Source organism: Ostrinia furnacalis, unplaced genomic scaffold, assembly GCF_004193835.3.
Source record: "Ostrinia furnacalis isolate ACB-3 unplaced genomic scaffold, ASM419383v2 OfSCF1780, whole genome shotgun sequence".
Lineage (NCBI taxonomy): Eukaryota > Metazoa > Arthropoda > Insecta > Lepidoptera > Crambidae > Ostrinia > Ostrinia furnacalis.
Window position 1 is genome coordinate 736682 of NW_021132019.1, and position 15629 is coordinate 752310.

Genomic DNA, 15629 nt, shown 5'->3' on the forward strand with positions numbered 1-15629 from the left:
GTGGTGTTTAAGTATTACCAATTACCTACAAGGTGTACCAAACAAAATTATATTATTATCATCGTGTTGAAGATTACACTATTAGTGCATTAAAATAACTCAATTAATAGTACTACGAGTAGAAAAAGTTTTATTTAACGCGATAGATATCGACGGAATAACATTTTGATAGAGCTGTATCTCCAAATGTTTAAAAAAGCAATGAAGTTTAGAAGTATTGTCTACAATCTTAATATTAATAGCTACGAAGCCGCTATTAAAATTTTTCGAGAGATTAAAATTTAAAAAAAATCTACCAATTGAAATCAGATTATTAAAATTGTAGGTAGGTAGGTATGCACGAAAAGTTAAAACGAAGATTACACACCGAGTGCGTAGGGTAGATATTTGATTAGCGCGCGTCGTGGCGTTTAATTTCATTAGACACCAATATTACCGGAAAAGTGTAATAAAAGGAATGGTTTAAGAAAACACACGGGAAATCTTTAAGTGAGAACGTGGGAGATTGGTAATTTTTAATTCATTGTGAAAATTACATACGAGTATCATGAAAGTGATTATAAAGTAGGTAGGTAACTATTAAATGTCTGGTAACCTGGTAAACTTTTGAAAGGGTAATCTTCGGAACCATCTTGAAAAAATATTTTGATCGTTTATTATAGGCTGTAGTATAACTCAAGTCCCAGACGAATCCACAAGCAGAGGCTAAGAAATAAAACAAGGAAAAGCTACTTTCTGAGACGAGAAAATAAAACACGGACTATTATAACTAGGATATTATATTCTGCCTCCCATACACGCCTTATTAAGTAGCGAACACAAGAGGGTCATATCGAATTGAGAATCGATTTCATTGCTCCGAAATAGGGTGTAAAGGTCCCATTGTAATATATATGAAGGCCATATGTCGCGCGAGTCCGAATTTTTGGGCCCTGTGTCAAATAAAAAGGAATAAAGATACGTCATCATTAACTCGAACGCTACAATGTCTTCATTGGAAACAATAAGTAATCTATAGATCTTATTTTTTATTCCAATTTCCTAGTTAATTGTCCATATAGGGTTACATAAATAATTTTCGATGTAAAATATTATTTTGAATTCAACAAATTAATAGGTACAGGAATTGAGAACTCATGAAACTGCATAGAAATATCGGCAAAGTCTTGTATTTATTCATCTTTATGTATGTATTTTCATCATCATCATCATCATCATCATCTAACCAAATAATTTCATAGCCCCATTTAAGTTTCTTGTATTTAGGCTAAGTCTTTATTCAATAAATTTATCTTATCTTATCTTATCAATTTGCCATAAAACATCAAAATACCAATTATTATTTTAAATATTTTTTAAAGTTATTTTGAGATTATGCAGAATCGTAATACATACATCTCCCTCTCCACGGCTTTGCATATTTTCTCACGCGTATGACAACAAACGAAGTGTTAACATTAATTTCCCCTTACTAATCGAACGAGCATGTTCCTAAAAGTTTAATCCTTTAATAGATATTCCGATCACAATATGTTTATCACAACAATGTCGCCACCCTCGGTCAATCGTTTTAGACTACGAAACATCTTAATCATTACGGTTCATAAAATTCTTAAGTGATTACGTAGGGGACGATTGCGTGGGTACCGATTGATTTCGAAAGTCCATCTAGTAAAGTACCTGCACTATTATAAATGTACGATCAGAAACGATTTAGGGGTCGATTCATAATTTGGTTTAGTTTTAAATTGACTTTGATTTGTTACAACGCTACCTATTCCTGAAAAAGCAGCTTTACAAAAGTTCAAAAATCGTATTGTAATATTGAATCACAGCTTTTTCCAATCTTTAAGAGATGCAAAAACAATAATGCTATCCAACTTTGATTAAGAAGAGGTAGGTACACTCACTGACAACTACTTACAATAAAAATTAAAAATTAATTTAATAATCTCGGCAATATACCTGGCCAGCACACGATGAGATTCTACATAATAATAAAAACATTTTACGCCGTTTTAAAAATAGAAAACGTGGCGAATAAATTCGAAAAAATTTCCATAGCTGAACACAGCATCGCATAAGTTAATAGTAGAGCCGGCCGCGGGCAGGCGGGCAGAGATAATGAAATTGTGTACAGGAGCGCAACGAGCCGCGAGCGTGTCTCGGGCAAAAATCCACTTAACAAATTGCTGCTGATTCGAAGGGTTCTGGATTGTTGCCTGCTTTTACCGTTACGTCAATTATTCGTCGTGTTATCGATACTCCCCGGTTTGAGTTGCTGCCGTGTTTTAGGCGCCGCATAGCGCCGGTGATTAGGCTTTACATTTTTGGTTGGCTTTCAAAGGGGGTTTGCTGAAAAATACTCAGAGTAAGAGTNGTAAGAGTCTTGGATTTTATGTTATTTATGTATTTCTAAAAGTAGTAACTAATTCGCAGTTCTCGCAGAGATACAAGATGTCATAGTTGATCTAGATACTACTTCAGTGTGTTCTCTGAAGCGAGGGATTATCTTATTTCTTTGAATCAATAATACTGCTCATGTGCTTTAACTGGAAACCATACCAAAGTCAAGGGAAAATCAACAATAAAGATGAATAAACTATCCATGCACATGATGAAACAATGTCACAAAACGCAATAACCGGTGTAATATAATTGAGCCATCAAAAAAGTGTCTATTTTCCACGCTGTAAAAAAACAAATTGGGGAAAAACACGACGGTAATGAATTCGGTGCTGGGAGTTTCGCACGCAATTGCACAATTTCAATTATCGCATTAGTTCGCGAGTGTACTGGGCGAGGCGGGCTGATGGATTATTGTCGCGTTCATTTGTGACTTTTGCCGGCGACTGTACGATAGGGCTTGATGAAAGGTCGAATTGTGACCCTGTCTCGTTGAATGCTCTATTTGAGTTTTAATTAGATTTATAAATAGTTTATATCGCTGACTATGTAGTCTAACTATAGAGGTTGTGTTTAGGAAAACAAAAATCTAAACAGTCTAAATAATAGGTATGCTTTTGTAATTTTAAAATGCTAAATGTGTACAGATACACGTAAGCAACATAACAACCATTTAACTACACATTTACACACACAGAATATTTGGTTACACATATGGGTTTATTTACAAATTCCTAAACCACTGGCACATCATAACAACATTATCCTACTCCAAACTCAATGAATATTCAAAAAAACCTATACCGCAATTTCACACATCGCTTTCTAATAATGACTGGCGCTCACAAAGCGGGTAATTTGCATCAAACGGCAAAAATCACAAGTTTTTTCGCGGGTAGGTAGAAATTTCGACAATCAACTCCACGTGAAATGCGAAGGAAAGTTAGCACACAAAGGCCAACGTTGATTTTTTTGTTTCCAAGGCAGAATAAAAATTGAATCGAGTGAATTACAAAACCGACGTACGAGTTATAGGGCTGCCAATTACCTACTACTGTTTGAATTAGTTTTGTAAAATCTTTTGGACCATTGGGCTCTCTACATAACACAAACTTCGTAAGACTTAATCCTACTAATATTATAAATGCGAAAATTTGGATGTCTGGATGTCTGGATGTTTGTTACTCTTTCACGCAAAAACTGCTAAACGGATTTTGATGAAACTTCACAGTATTATTGTTTATTACCCAGAATTACACATAGGCTATAATTTATGACGATATGTGACAAACTAAAATTCACGCGGGTGAAGCCGCGGGCAAAAGCTAGTTGTATTATGTATATGCCAATTACGCAAATGAAGTACAAGATACCGATAGCTAAATGTATCCTACTAATATTATAAATGCGAAAGTTTGGAGGTCTGGATGTCTGGATGTTTGTTACTCTTTCACGCAAAAACTACTGAACGGATTTTATTGAAACTTTACAGTATTATTGTTTATAACCCAGATTAACATATAGGCTATAATTTATGACGATCTGTGACAAACAAATTTCACGCGGGTGAAGCCGCGGGCAAAAGCTAGTGTATAATAAATTTGTCAGGTTCTGGAAACCGCATTGACGTCATTTTAGAGAGATTAATTTTAAAATATCTCTGTAAATGAAGTCTCATAAGGTAAAAAAGTTAGTTCAATACAAAATTAATTAAAACTTTTAGAAATTATAAAAAAAAACTAATGCAATGGTTTGAATTCGTCAACCCTAAATTTCAAATATCGAACGAAGTTCCAAACGGGAGACGCCTATCTCTATTGAATCCCCGAAAAAGGACCGAAAATAAAAGCACCGAAGCACACATCCACCCTATCAATGGAACATGGCCCTATCAATGGTGGGCATATCCCATTGAATGGTACTTGTCAGCCTGATTAGCTCAATGAGACCGCAGGAGGCCAATCAACTTTTGTTTTAATTGAAATGCCGAAAATATTGGCTCAGGCACACCTAATCTTGTTTTTAGTAGGTATGCTATATTTACTTTCAAAAAGTATACGAGTTTTAAAAATACAGTTTCAGTATTTCAAAAATACTGGCTAACAAAAAATTTGGAAAAATATGAATTCGAAAAGTACTTACCCATATTCAAGAACTACTAACCAATAAGGTCATTTCTATCAAAACTTTTGAATGCCCCAAAACAAAAATTAAGGTAGTTCTTAAAACCCAAAACGCTAACTCCATCCAAAATCTGAAACTGGAATACAGACTTAAAACGAATAGAATTCCTGTGTGCATTCACACCAATTCATCAGGCACAATGACGGCAATCTCAAACTTCGCAATGCATTTGCGCGATACCGCGAACTTTCTGTGCGTCCTCGCATTTTTATTGCGATCTGTGACAGATATGTATTGGAATAGACTCTTTTGTGCTTTTATAACTCTGTTTTGTTTTGTTTTATTTTATTATTTTGTTTTGTTGCGATTTGAGACAAGAAATGATCGCAACTGATTTTTCCAAAACTTAATATTCATCAGAAATTGAGCTTAGTTGTACCTTCAATTAAGTGTTAATGTTTTAAAATGCTATAAATATTTTTATACCTTTTTTATTTGTTTGATTTCGGGTTCTGAACTTTTAAATTACTAATAACTAGCACTTACCGATCAATTATGACAGGATCTGATGGGGTTTCGTTTCTGTTACCACAACTCTTCTTATCACAACACCGACTGAAACAAAATACTCAAATTAATCTACTAGTTTTTCTCAAAAAAATTAAGGTAAACGTACCACTTTTAGAGCCCTCTAAAACCTATAACACGATAAAATACGTGTTATAAAAGAGTGACTGCATCCTTAAAAGGGGAAAGTGTCCTCCGCAGTGTCTCCTTAAATTATATTTTGAAAGGTAAATAAAATTGCTTAAAAGGATATCGGGGGATAAAATCAATATATTCCGGTAAAAGCACAGAGGGTCGGATGCGTGCGATGTCGCTCATAGGCACGATTTATAGTGCCATAACTGGAGGCCACTGGCAGACAGTAACATATAAACATACTGGGGAAAGCAGCAATTGGATGTGTACGTGTTTTTGACTATCTGTAGTTGCAAGGGAAGAAGTTCTTCCCTTAGAAATGAGTATTAAGAAGTGTCTAACTAAAAACGATATGCATACTGCATTACGTCTTTTGATATTTGCAGCATAGCTAAAATTAATCAAAATAATCAAATCTATCAGCTTCATGCGATTTTACACCATAAAGACTTTCCGCAAAAGGTACGCGGCGAAGTCGCAGACTAGGCTAATATGGCTCACCGATTGCTGACTGTCAGTAATGAAAATTAGGTCATCTTTTAGTATTGTTGGTCTCTATGTCATTGTTTAATTTTAGCGAATTAAAAGTTATTTCTATTTATGTCATCCACCCACGTATTTACCAGCAAAGGATATGACAAAATGAAACCATACGCAACTTAACAAAAGTCTATAAATCAGACAGAACAAAACTCGCTATGTCCACACTACGGCAACGCTCGCGCCCTACCGGGGCTCCTTGACGCAAAGGGCAAAGACATTGAAAGGACAGACTCCCCAGAGACTCCTCCCCTGAAGACGAGTGAGCGGGATGCACGTATTCACCCAAAAGGGACAGCAGCACTGCGTCTAAGGTGGAATAAAATTTTAATTGCCCACACAAACGCACCGTGTGCGTGCTTACACACACTAGTTTACTTAAATCAGGGGATCCCAACCTTTTTTGGACAGCTACAGTCGTAGAGTTCAAAAACAATGTAAGTCGTAAATATTATTGTATTTCTTTGAACTCCGTACCAAAAAATTTGTTCCCTACTTTAACTGAACTAAACTATTAATTCAAGTTCTCACCAGTAAAATCCCTTTTTGGTCTCATGCCTGTGTTGTAAGAAGCTATATTCTGAAAATAATTCAGCGAACCATAGATTGAGAACCACTGACCTAGACGGTCGCGTTACGGGAAACCCACCCCAAACAAATGTTTAAATTAATAAGGACATTCACTTCTTTGTTGTGAGTTCGGTAATTACCTTCTGGGTACAATGAACGTGTAACTTTTTGTCGAATCCTGACGTAAGCATTTTATGTTTGTTTTATTTGGTGAATTTTATTCCTCTGTTGATAAGGACTTCATAACAGTACACATTATTACGTGTGAAAATCGTCAGTCGCTTTAGTGCTATAGTGACGTAATTAGCCGCATTATGTGAGCTGCTGACCTTAATATTATTCCTCCCTAAACCGACTACTAGTTTAGACGACAGTTTGATATTTTGTTTACTTTACAACGTCCAAAGAAACTACAAAGCCCAACCCAAGTTTTGAGAATCATGATTGGCAGAATTTGAAAAATGATATTTATGATTAATGGTTTTTAACTATGACAATCTTTGAGTATTTTTTGCAAATAAAAATAGTATTAATAATAGTAGAGATGTTTACCTGCACATGACTTCGTGTGTGAGCAAAACTCGGCACATCTCGGGGTTTTTGTCTTGACCTTCGTAGACAATTGGCTGGAAAAGAGAAAACAGTTAGAAACTGAACTTACAACATTTACGGACAATCATAGTATTTTGAATCTTAATGACGTGTAGTATGGTCGAAAAGCTACGAGTATTTAAAGTATCTGCTTCAACGTAGAGTCGACGGCACATCAGATTTTACATTTTTGTTTGGCTTTTATCACAATTACATAAGAGGCCACAGTGTTAAAGCTTGAAATGTCTGTACAAGAGACGACAGAAAATCTCTACAAACTGCATCTTATGTAATGGTAATACGTGTCATTTTGTGAGTCCTGGACGTTTTGACGCTAACATTCTCGTTTCTTTAAAAGACAATGGATTCTATTAATTAAAAATCGGAGGACAGATAAGATAAAAGGTTCCGTCTTCATCATGTTATTGCTTTTTGCTAATTTATGCACCCCTCGTGTATAATCGCATTTTATTATAACAACCAAAACGCATTTGCATAGCTACCGCGTTGACCTTTTAGAATTTTACTGATAAAAATTTAAAGTACGATAATGCCATATCCAATTACATTGATTACTGGGTCAGTGAGTAATGACGTATTATTGTATAAAAAAACTAACTTTAGTATAATAATAGGTCGTGCTAAAAATCTACATTTATTGTACAAAAAATATTTTTCTGTTGAAAATGAAATTCAATGGAAAACAATTTTTAAACGTCATGGGGTGAAACAATTTTTTATTTGATTTGCAAAAACTCCGTACTTAATTCGACACCAGTCGGCGCTCTAAGATTAGCATTGTAATACCCCAATCTGTAACCAAAACTACACCTAATCTCGTGCAAAAGTTCGCAATAGTTACACATCTGACATTACCCCTAAATCCGCAAAGCTAAAAGATGGATTTTTCATCCCCAACGAAATATTTAATTGAATACGAAATAGCAGGATCTTATCATCTTTTGTGTGGAGGATTTAGCGGATCTCGTAGGGTGTTTTGTATTCAAGGGTAAAGTATTTAAGAGTGCTGAAATAACCCCTGGATTTGGGGATGTTGATGCGTTGGGGTGGACAAGGCATCAGGTGGGTTGAGATCAATTAGGCATATGCAGAGATTAGGGTAAACTATGATGCAAGAAAAATGATTCCATGTGTTTTATTTTTGTTTGTGACTCTATAGCATCGATACGTTTTGAATTGCAGTGCGAATAGTGGAAATAGAGATAAACTTGCCTAATGATACTGTACCGAGCTATAGAGCCAGAAGTAATGTGATTTTACTGCATGAAGCAAATACTAGCGTGATGAGTACCAGAATATACAATATTGGCATATTACGTATGTAAAGCAGGTAATAACTATCAGTTGTTCGAAGTTGCACCATTTTACCCAGAAGCACAATTTGTACATCAACACAGCACGAGCCTCATTAACCTACTTACCCCAAAGCAAACCTCAACGGAAGCATATACCCATAGCTCTTATTGCTAATAAACACAAGGTCTACAACTAGTGCGGCTAATCCGATCCCCAAGTCCCAGAGCGTCCCGCAGGAGAGGGCAGTGTCCCGCAGCCAGGTCGCGTGGGATTCAATCTCCTGGGAATTGGTGGGGATTCAAAAAATATGTTCATGTAGAGAAATTCGAGACGTCACTGCGACAGTTTTGTATTGCAGTGAAGAAAGAGATGACATAGACATAAACAAAAACTGGATTTAGGACTAAATTATCAACATGATTAAAATTATTGTGAATTGCATCAATTTTCAACTAAATGTTCATACAGATAAAATGGCTCTTATTTTAGTATGATTTTAATTTTTTTATGTATTATTAATAAAAGAGACCAAAGATATTGAACAGAAAATCGCTAATTAAGGATTTAATAAGCCTGATGATACTCAAAGATGGTATGAAAACGACTGTGAACTTTTTAGAACTTTCCACATTTTCAAAAACTCTACCTTACTTATTGTCCCGCTACATAAAAATCCCACTCATTCTTCATCACCAAAGCAAAACTAGAAAAACTACAGTCCAAACCCTACTCCGTAAGTATTTCGCTGAAATCTAGACTGAAACACAAGGGATCCAATCTCTGGGGAATTTCAAAAAATGTGTCTAGGTTTCGCAGTTATCGTCCAGACTTTTCTCGACTACTGGAATACATCCCATGGGGACAGACTGTGTCCCGCTCGGGGCTGCTAATCCGTATGGGATTCAATCTCTTGGGAATTCGTTTGGTATCAAAAATAAGGTTGCTACTTGGAACTAAGATCGATTTTTTTGTTAAAATCTATGCGAAAACAATATTATTGGCAAGTACTGCTTTGTTTTATCAGTGAGTGCAGAAATATACTTATTATTGCTATCTAATATGATGACGCCGTACAGTTTTTAGTACGAGGGTAAGTATCATGCTGTCGACTTAATTATGTTTTAGGCTAAGAACACACATTATTTCACAGTTTATAACATAAATAAAATGTTGATTGTCATTTTTCAACAAAGTATATCATTTTATATCAGCTTAAACTTTAATTGATGATGAAAATGGTGATAATTGAAGGATTAGAAAATAATATTGGCGAAAAACCAATTTTACTTTTGCCATTATTAAACACCAACTTTCCCAACAAAGACTACATAATTAATATGTTGTTTGAACATAGTTATGCAAACACAATCATCGGGTCACGTGCGCCGCGCGCGCCGCTCCATTCACCGCGCGGTGGCCACTATAGGATTTGCCCGAATCCCATATACGGCCAGTATCTTAAGACTATGTTCAAACAGAGGGAGCAGATTGATGTTTTAGATATTGATATGATAGTGATTTAGTATGGGAACACAAATAATCCGGTCATTCGAATTTCTCATTAGAGGGAGTGAAAGTAATGCGAAAATGTTAATGGAAATGTTTGAAGACCTGCAAGCCCCTTTGTAGAACGTAAGTATAGATAAGATTTTATGTGATATAACCAATTGGAAATTAACTTCCATCACCATCATCAATCTCTACATTCTAATTAATCGTAGGTTCGATTCCTGCCTTAGGCAGTTAAATTTTTTCAAGTTGTTTATTTAAGATCTCTACATAATACATTGCTCCCACTGCAGGGGCATACCTCTGATATCTATACCTCTTTCTTTCAAGAGTAACAAACTTTGGCTGTCGTTTGAACACTTTACATAGAAATACTCCTAAACTTCTTTTACTCGTCATGATCATAAGGTGCTTAAAACTTGAACATTTTTAAAAAACTAGAAAGGACGGAGCTTTCCTCCGACTCTATAATCGTGTACACCAAGAACTTTGTAGGAATATCTTCGGTCAGATAGTTGCGTGCCCGGCTCGCATGCACCGTCCGGCATTAGCTGATTGCCGTGTACCCCCGGCCTAACGTTTTAATACAATTAATTTGACCGCTCGCTATTATCCGCCATCTTTGCATCGCCATTTTTACAACGACTGTTTTGCGTGTCACTCTTGTTTGACTTTGTCGAGTATTTAATATTTTACTTGGCAGTATCAAAATAATTTGCTTGGTTTAATTACATGAGTAATTACTTGTGAGTTCGTTTAATATGTCAGCGCTGAAAGTAATATGTAATTGATTCAGGTCTAGACGAAAGCATCAAGCAAACTATAATTTAATACAAAAATTTAGAGTATTCTCTTAAATCGATAACATCCTATGTTTGGTACTAAAAGACAATAAGGCGTCATCAACGAACAAAACACATTGCACCATTCCGTAATTCTTAGTTAACAACGTTCGGCCTAAGTTAATTATGTTCACGGTATAAATCTTTCGTAATTGGCCTCCTGTTTCAGAACGCTAACAGCTCGGGACGTGTTGAAATTATATATGTGCACACGGGCAAGTTCCATGATGTTTTCGGTTAATTATTATGTTGTAAGATGTTGCCGCGTACCGTTATTGGAGGTTAAACTTTCAACTGTTTTCTGTTCTTNCTTGGGTTTAATCATGCGACTCTCAGTCGTATGTCTGACTAGAATCCAATCAAGTTTTAGCAATTTAAAATATAAAAAGATTAAAGACGACAGTCATCGCAGTAACTATCAAAATAATACAAATCTGCTCTAGCATGCTGGCATGTTAAAAGCACGTAAATTACAATTCCCACGTCACTCAAACCTTAAGCCCACTGCTTAGTGGGCTAAAACTCGACCCATTAACCCCTTCAACGTCGCGTCTAAAATTTCATGACACGATACACAAAAGGACATCGCGAACTCATCAACGAATCGAGGTGCAGGGAATAAAATTGTAACTGTAGATAACAGTAATGATTACGTTTAAATGCGATGCAATTTTGACCGGGGTGAATTAGACCCTAATCGGGAGTCGGCGATGACAATCTGCCACGTGACCGACACGTGGAGGGTTGGGTTCGCGGTGCAGATGGGATGAGCCGGGCATGTGGAGGGTTGGCTGCAGAACGTTCTATTTTTGGACAACTGTGGACCTCGTGCGAATTGGTAGGCATATTGCGCACGCGGCCTGGGATGAGAGGTGTGAATTAATGTCTGGGAAATGGGACAAATTGACAAGACGTCATCTGTCACTCCGATTTTTTATTGCTCTTATTTCAATAAAATATTATAATAAACTTTGTATTTGCTAAAACTACCTACCTCATAATTCACTGAAAAAAATGTTTGGTTACTGATTACACAACAAATGTGACCACCAAACTAAGTGTTAATTATAACCAAACTAAGTGTAGCTCACTACAGAATTATTTGTTTAATTTACACAACATTTTGTTCCTCATAACCAAAGTGTTCGGTGGTCACTTTTGTTGTGTAAGCAGTAACCAAACATTTTTTACGGTGTTTAATTAGGTCTTATAATGCAAGTCTTACTAGTAAAGTATCGGATTTGGATTTAACTTAGGTTTCTTACCTGCTTTGTGACTGAATCGATGAGACGGACGAAAATATCTTGTTCTTGTCGAATACCTGAAACAAAAGTTTAGATTGAAAATATATAGTACTGTCGTAATCGTGTTAATAATTTAATTTTTAATCGTTGCGCTACGAAGATAAGGGTACCTACTACGAAATACTATGACTACGATGTTATCTATACATACAGCAGTACCTATCTAGCACATTTACACACTGGCAATAAAACCGTAGCGGCTACGGCGTAGCACTACACATTACACTATTTGTTAACCTCCTGGAATTGCTCTAGCGATGGTATAAGAACTTTTTGTTTCCTTACAAATAAGACTTATTTTTCTAAGTAAAAGAAGATTGCTGTATAAAATATAAATTGGTCTTTAAAAACATTATTTGTCTCCATCTCTAGCTACGAATTGTTTGATTGCAAAAAAACTGCATATCTTTTCAATTCATAATTTTTTATCTAATTTCTTTCGTAATTTTAAATCCTATTTCTTTTCACTAATGACATGCCCTAGTTTTACAGAGATTGCGTCCAAGATGGGTTTATATGTATTTGTAGTAAGGACAGGCAAAATCATAATATCTTCCAAGACTGTTCAATCCAAGAGCCAAGGAGCAATCATCATTCACAGCATGAGCAGAGCCATCTATGCCAATTTTCCATTATCTTGAACTAAGGGCCAAGACGGCAAATATTTACACTTCGACGGTGCATTGTCTGTGGTCTCTATACTGAATACAAAATCAATGCCAAACCTAAATTGAAACTTAAGTCAAAGGACTAGAGCTCAAATTTGGTTAACGAGATACAAACTCCGCGAAGTCACTTGGAGGTCTTGGATTTATTACAATGCCAACATGAATAAAGAATAAGCTATTTTTAGAATTAATTGAAATACGTTTATTCTTTTCTAACAGTTTTTTTGCATTGTCGTAAGGACTATAGTTGCATGAATGCATGACAATTTAAATAAGCTTTCAGTAAGTAAATGAACAAACTAGTAGTTAGATCTGGTTCAACTGCAAAAAAATATTATACTTACTTTAATAGAGCTTTATTTCATTCAATAAAAAAAATCTTGCTACCATAATAGAATCGATAGTCTATAGAATACTAGTATACCTAGTACCTACTAATATAACTGATTGTACCATTACAATCTGGTCAGGTCATACCAGATATTGACCGTAAGACAATGTTGTTAGGTTATTGACACAGTCCGAGCATCAAACCCGGCTAAACAGGCATTGAATAGCCACCGAGATGGGACTAAGTTGTTAGCGACTACCAATCAGCCGCACAAAGCTGTGTCTACTTGCTGTGTGAATGAGGCCCGTAGTGATACACCAATCTTGACATTATTACAGATAACATTACGAAATTATATTTCAATAAAATTATTTCTTTCATATCATTGATATCATAGAGGACTTCTTTATTAACAAATTATGAAGAAAACAAGATAGAAACTTTTTAGCTCCCTGTGGAACCAAATGAAAATTAAGGATGTGTTTGTGTAGGTACTTGATGGATTATGATGTGCACATTATTGTTTTTACTAACCGTTAGCGTAAAGTAACTGAAGTCTGTACTGGATACCGTTATTCGTTTTCTGGCCTTCGGCTTCCTGTAACAAAATTAACAGTTTTAAAGAACATAGTCATTAGCTGACAATAGAATGTCTGATAAGTGTTTATTTTTTCGTCTTAGAAACTAGACATTGTTTTTTATCAAAACATATTTTTCTAAGATCTAACAAATTCAAAGTTAAAATTAATTTTTTTTTTCATAAATTGTATTTTCATCTGTATCTACTTGTGCAATAAAGAGACACGCACAGTCTATTAACAATACAATAATGCCTACAACGCCTCACCGTATGTAAAAGTACGTCATGTTCCACGTGTGTTGCGTCGAGAGCGTTCACACTTCTCGTTTGTTCATACGTGTTAATTATTCAGGCGGTAAACAGTCGCGTTTTTACGACGCCACCGCTACACCGCGTGTACTGGGTGACAACTGTACTTGTCGATAGGTATAAAAACGTGGAGGGGTATGTAAATACAGGTCAAAGTGGTTTAATTTAGTCATTGATTGAAAAGTTTTTTTATGTAGATAATAGATTACCTACATGGAATCTTGATACTTATTTGTGTTTACTATTCAGCATTACCTGTCTGAATTTTATTGCCCATAGTATTTTAAGACTGTCTCATTTAATTGCCAAGCAGATTAACAATAGTCTGGTAATTCAACCTGCTTTGTAAATCAAAAAATATGAAAAAGCTCGCGAGTGTGATTCTTTTTTATTTTTTTTATCTTCGATCTTCTTCATGACTGTATTCTCTTTCAATCTATTTACTTACAATAATAAATGTAAATATTACTTAATTATGCTAAGCTCAAATAAAACAAACAGGTTCAGATTATAACTACCCCTTTGTACTCCACTGGAATCGAACAGAAACGTTGAATTTTAACACATGCCACCAACGTTCAGTCGCATTATGTAAATAAGGCATTGTACACACAATAGACATCATGTCCGACCGATCCTGATTAATGGCTCTCTGATCACGATAAGTATCGGAGGATTTATTGATAACACGCAATAAGACTTTATTGAAAGGAACTGTACCTTTACTGGCTATTAACTGTTTGCAAAGCCATGGATGTGATACTGTATGATACTCGTATGTAACTTAAAGTAAGTATAAATAAGGAGTGTTTCAGAATGATGTAATGATAGAGTTTTTAGATATTGTGGAGTCGTATAAGACTTCGTGAAAATCTAAATCGCGGCTGAAATCACACGGAAAAACTTGATTCGAATTTTAAACGTTATTAATAGCAACGAAAATTATATTAAACTACAAAATGGTCGAAAATTAAGTAACATTTAAAAAATAAACGAAATAGCTACTTACATTGCAAGATGTAGTGGCTCTATGGGCCTTACTATTGCGTGTGTATGTGCTTCGGGATATCGTAGTTATTATAATAATACTCGATATTTGGTTAAAGAACTGAATATTAAATAATTAGTCCTATTTACAAAAATAACAGTCGTGGAAATTGTACGAGGGAAACCGAGAAGGTCCTAAGCGAGAAAGAAAACAAAAGAATGTCGATGTTGGGCGATGAAAAAAGAAATCATTTTCTTGGTGGCCAGTGTTGCGTGGCCAAGGAGGCGGCTGTATGCGGCTGCATCACAAGGTGTTGCCAAATGCGGCGGCTGAAGGCGCAGTTACACGATGCAGGTCATATTGTGTAAACACGCACTTCATTTAGTTTCGTCGTGCGTCGTCCATACTTCGGTGTGCGTGCTCGCGCTTTGTCTCAGTCAATTTTCCCGCATAGTGTAACTGAGCCGTTATTTACTGGTTCATTTATTCCATATCATCCATCTCTAAGATTACCTGGTCTTTCTCAATGAATCCGATGAAGGCAGTCCTCTCGATCTCCACAGGCTGTCCCGCGCGGTCATACAGTGCGACCACGAAGTGAAAGAAGTTGCTCTTGCGTAGGTTGCTAGGCGGCTGCTTCTCGAAGTGGGCTCGGCCGACGCCCACTGTGCTGCATTCAAAAAATAATTAATTAGGAAAAAAGCAGTGATGGATCAATTTTATTAAAAGCTTGAAAACGGGATAAAAATTGATATATTGTATCATCATCCGGCCACTCTATCATCTGCACCGCAAGAGCACGACATTGTCTTAAACCGAGGCNTTTACCGAGGCAAATGGAGGTTTTC

The 15629-nt window shown here is 35.9% G+C and overlaps 1 protein-coding gene across 1 annotated transcript in view; it reads right to left on the reverse strand.

Annotated features, from left to right (window-relative positions):
* kn (EBF transcription factor knot) overlaps positions 1-15629 on the reverse strand; it is a 53490-nt gene that overhangs the window by 32170 nt on the left and 5691 nt on the right. The window contains exons 3-7 of the mRNA XM_028305755.1: positions 15295-15451; positions 13439-13502; positions 11867-11922; positions 6895-6968; positions 5077-5145 (exon numbers count right to left, since the gene is read on the reverse strand). Of these exons, the coding sequence (XP_028161556.1) occupies positions 5077-5145; positions 6895-6968; positions 11867-11922; positions 13439-13502; positions 15295-15451 (420 nt within the window). The remainder of the gene's footprint in view (positions 1-5076; positions 5146-6894; positions 6969-11866; positions 11923-13438; positions 13503-15294; positions 15452-15629) is intronic.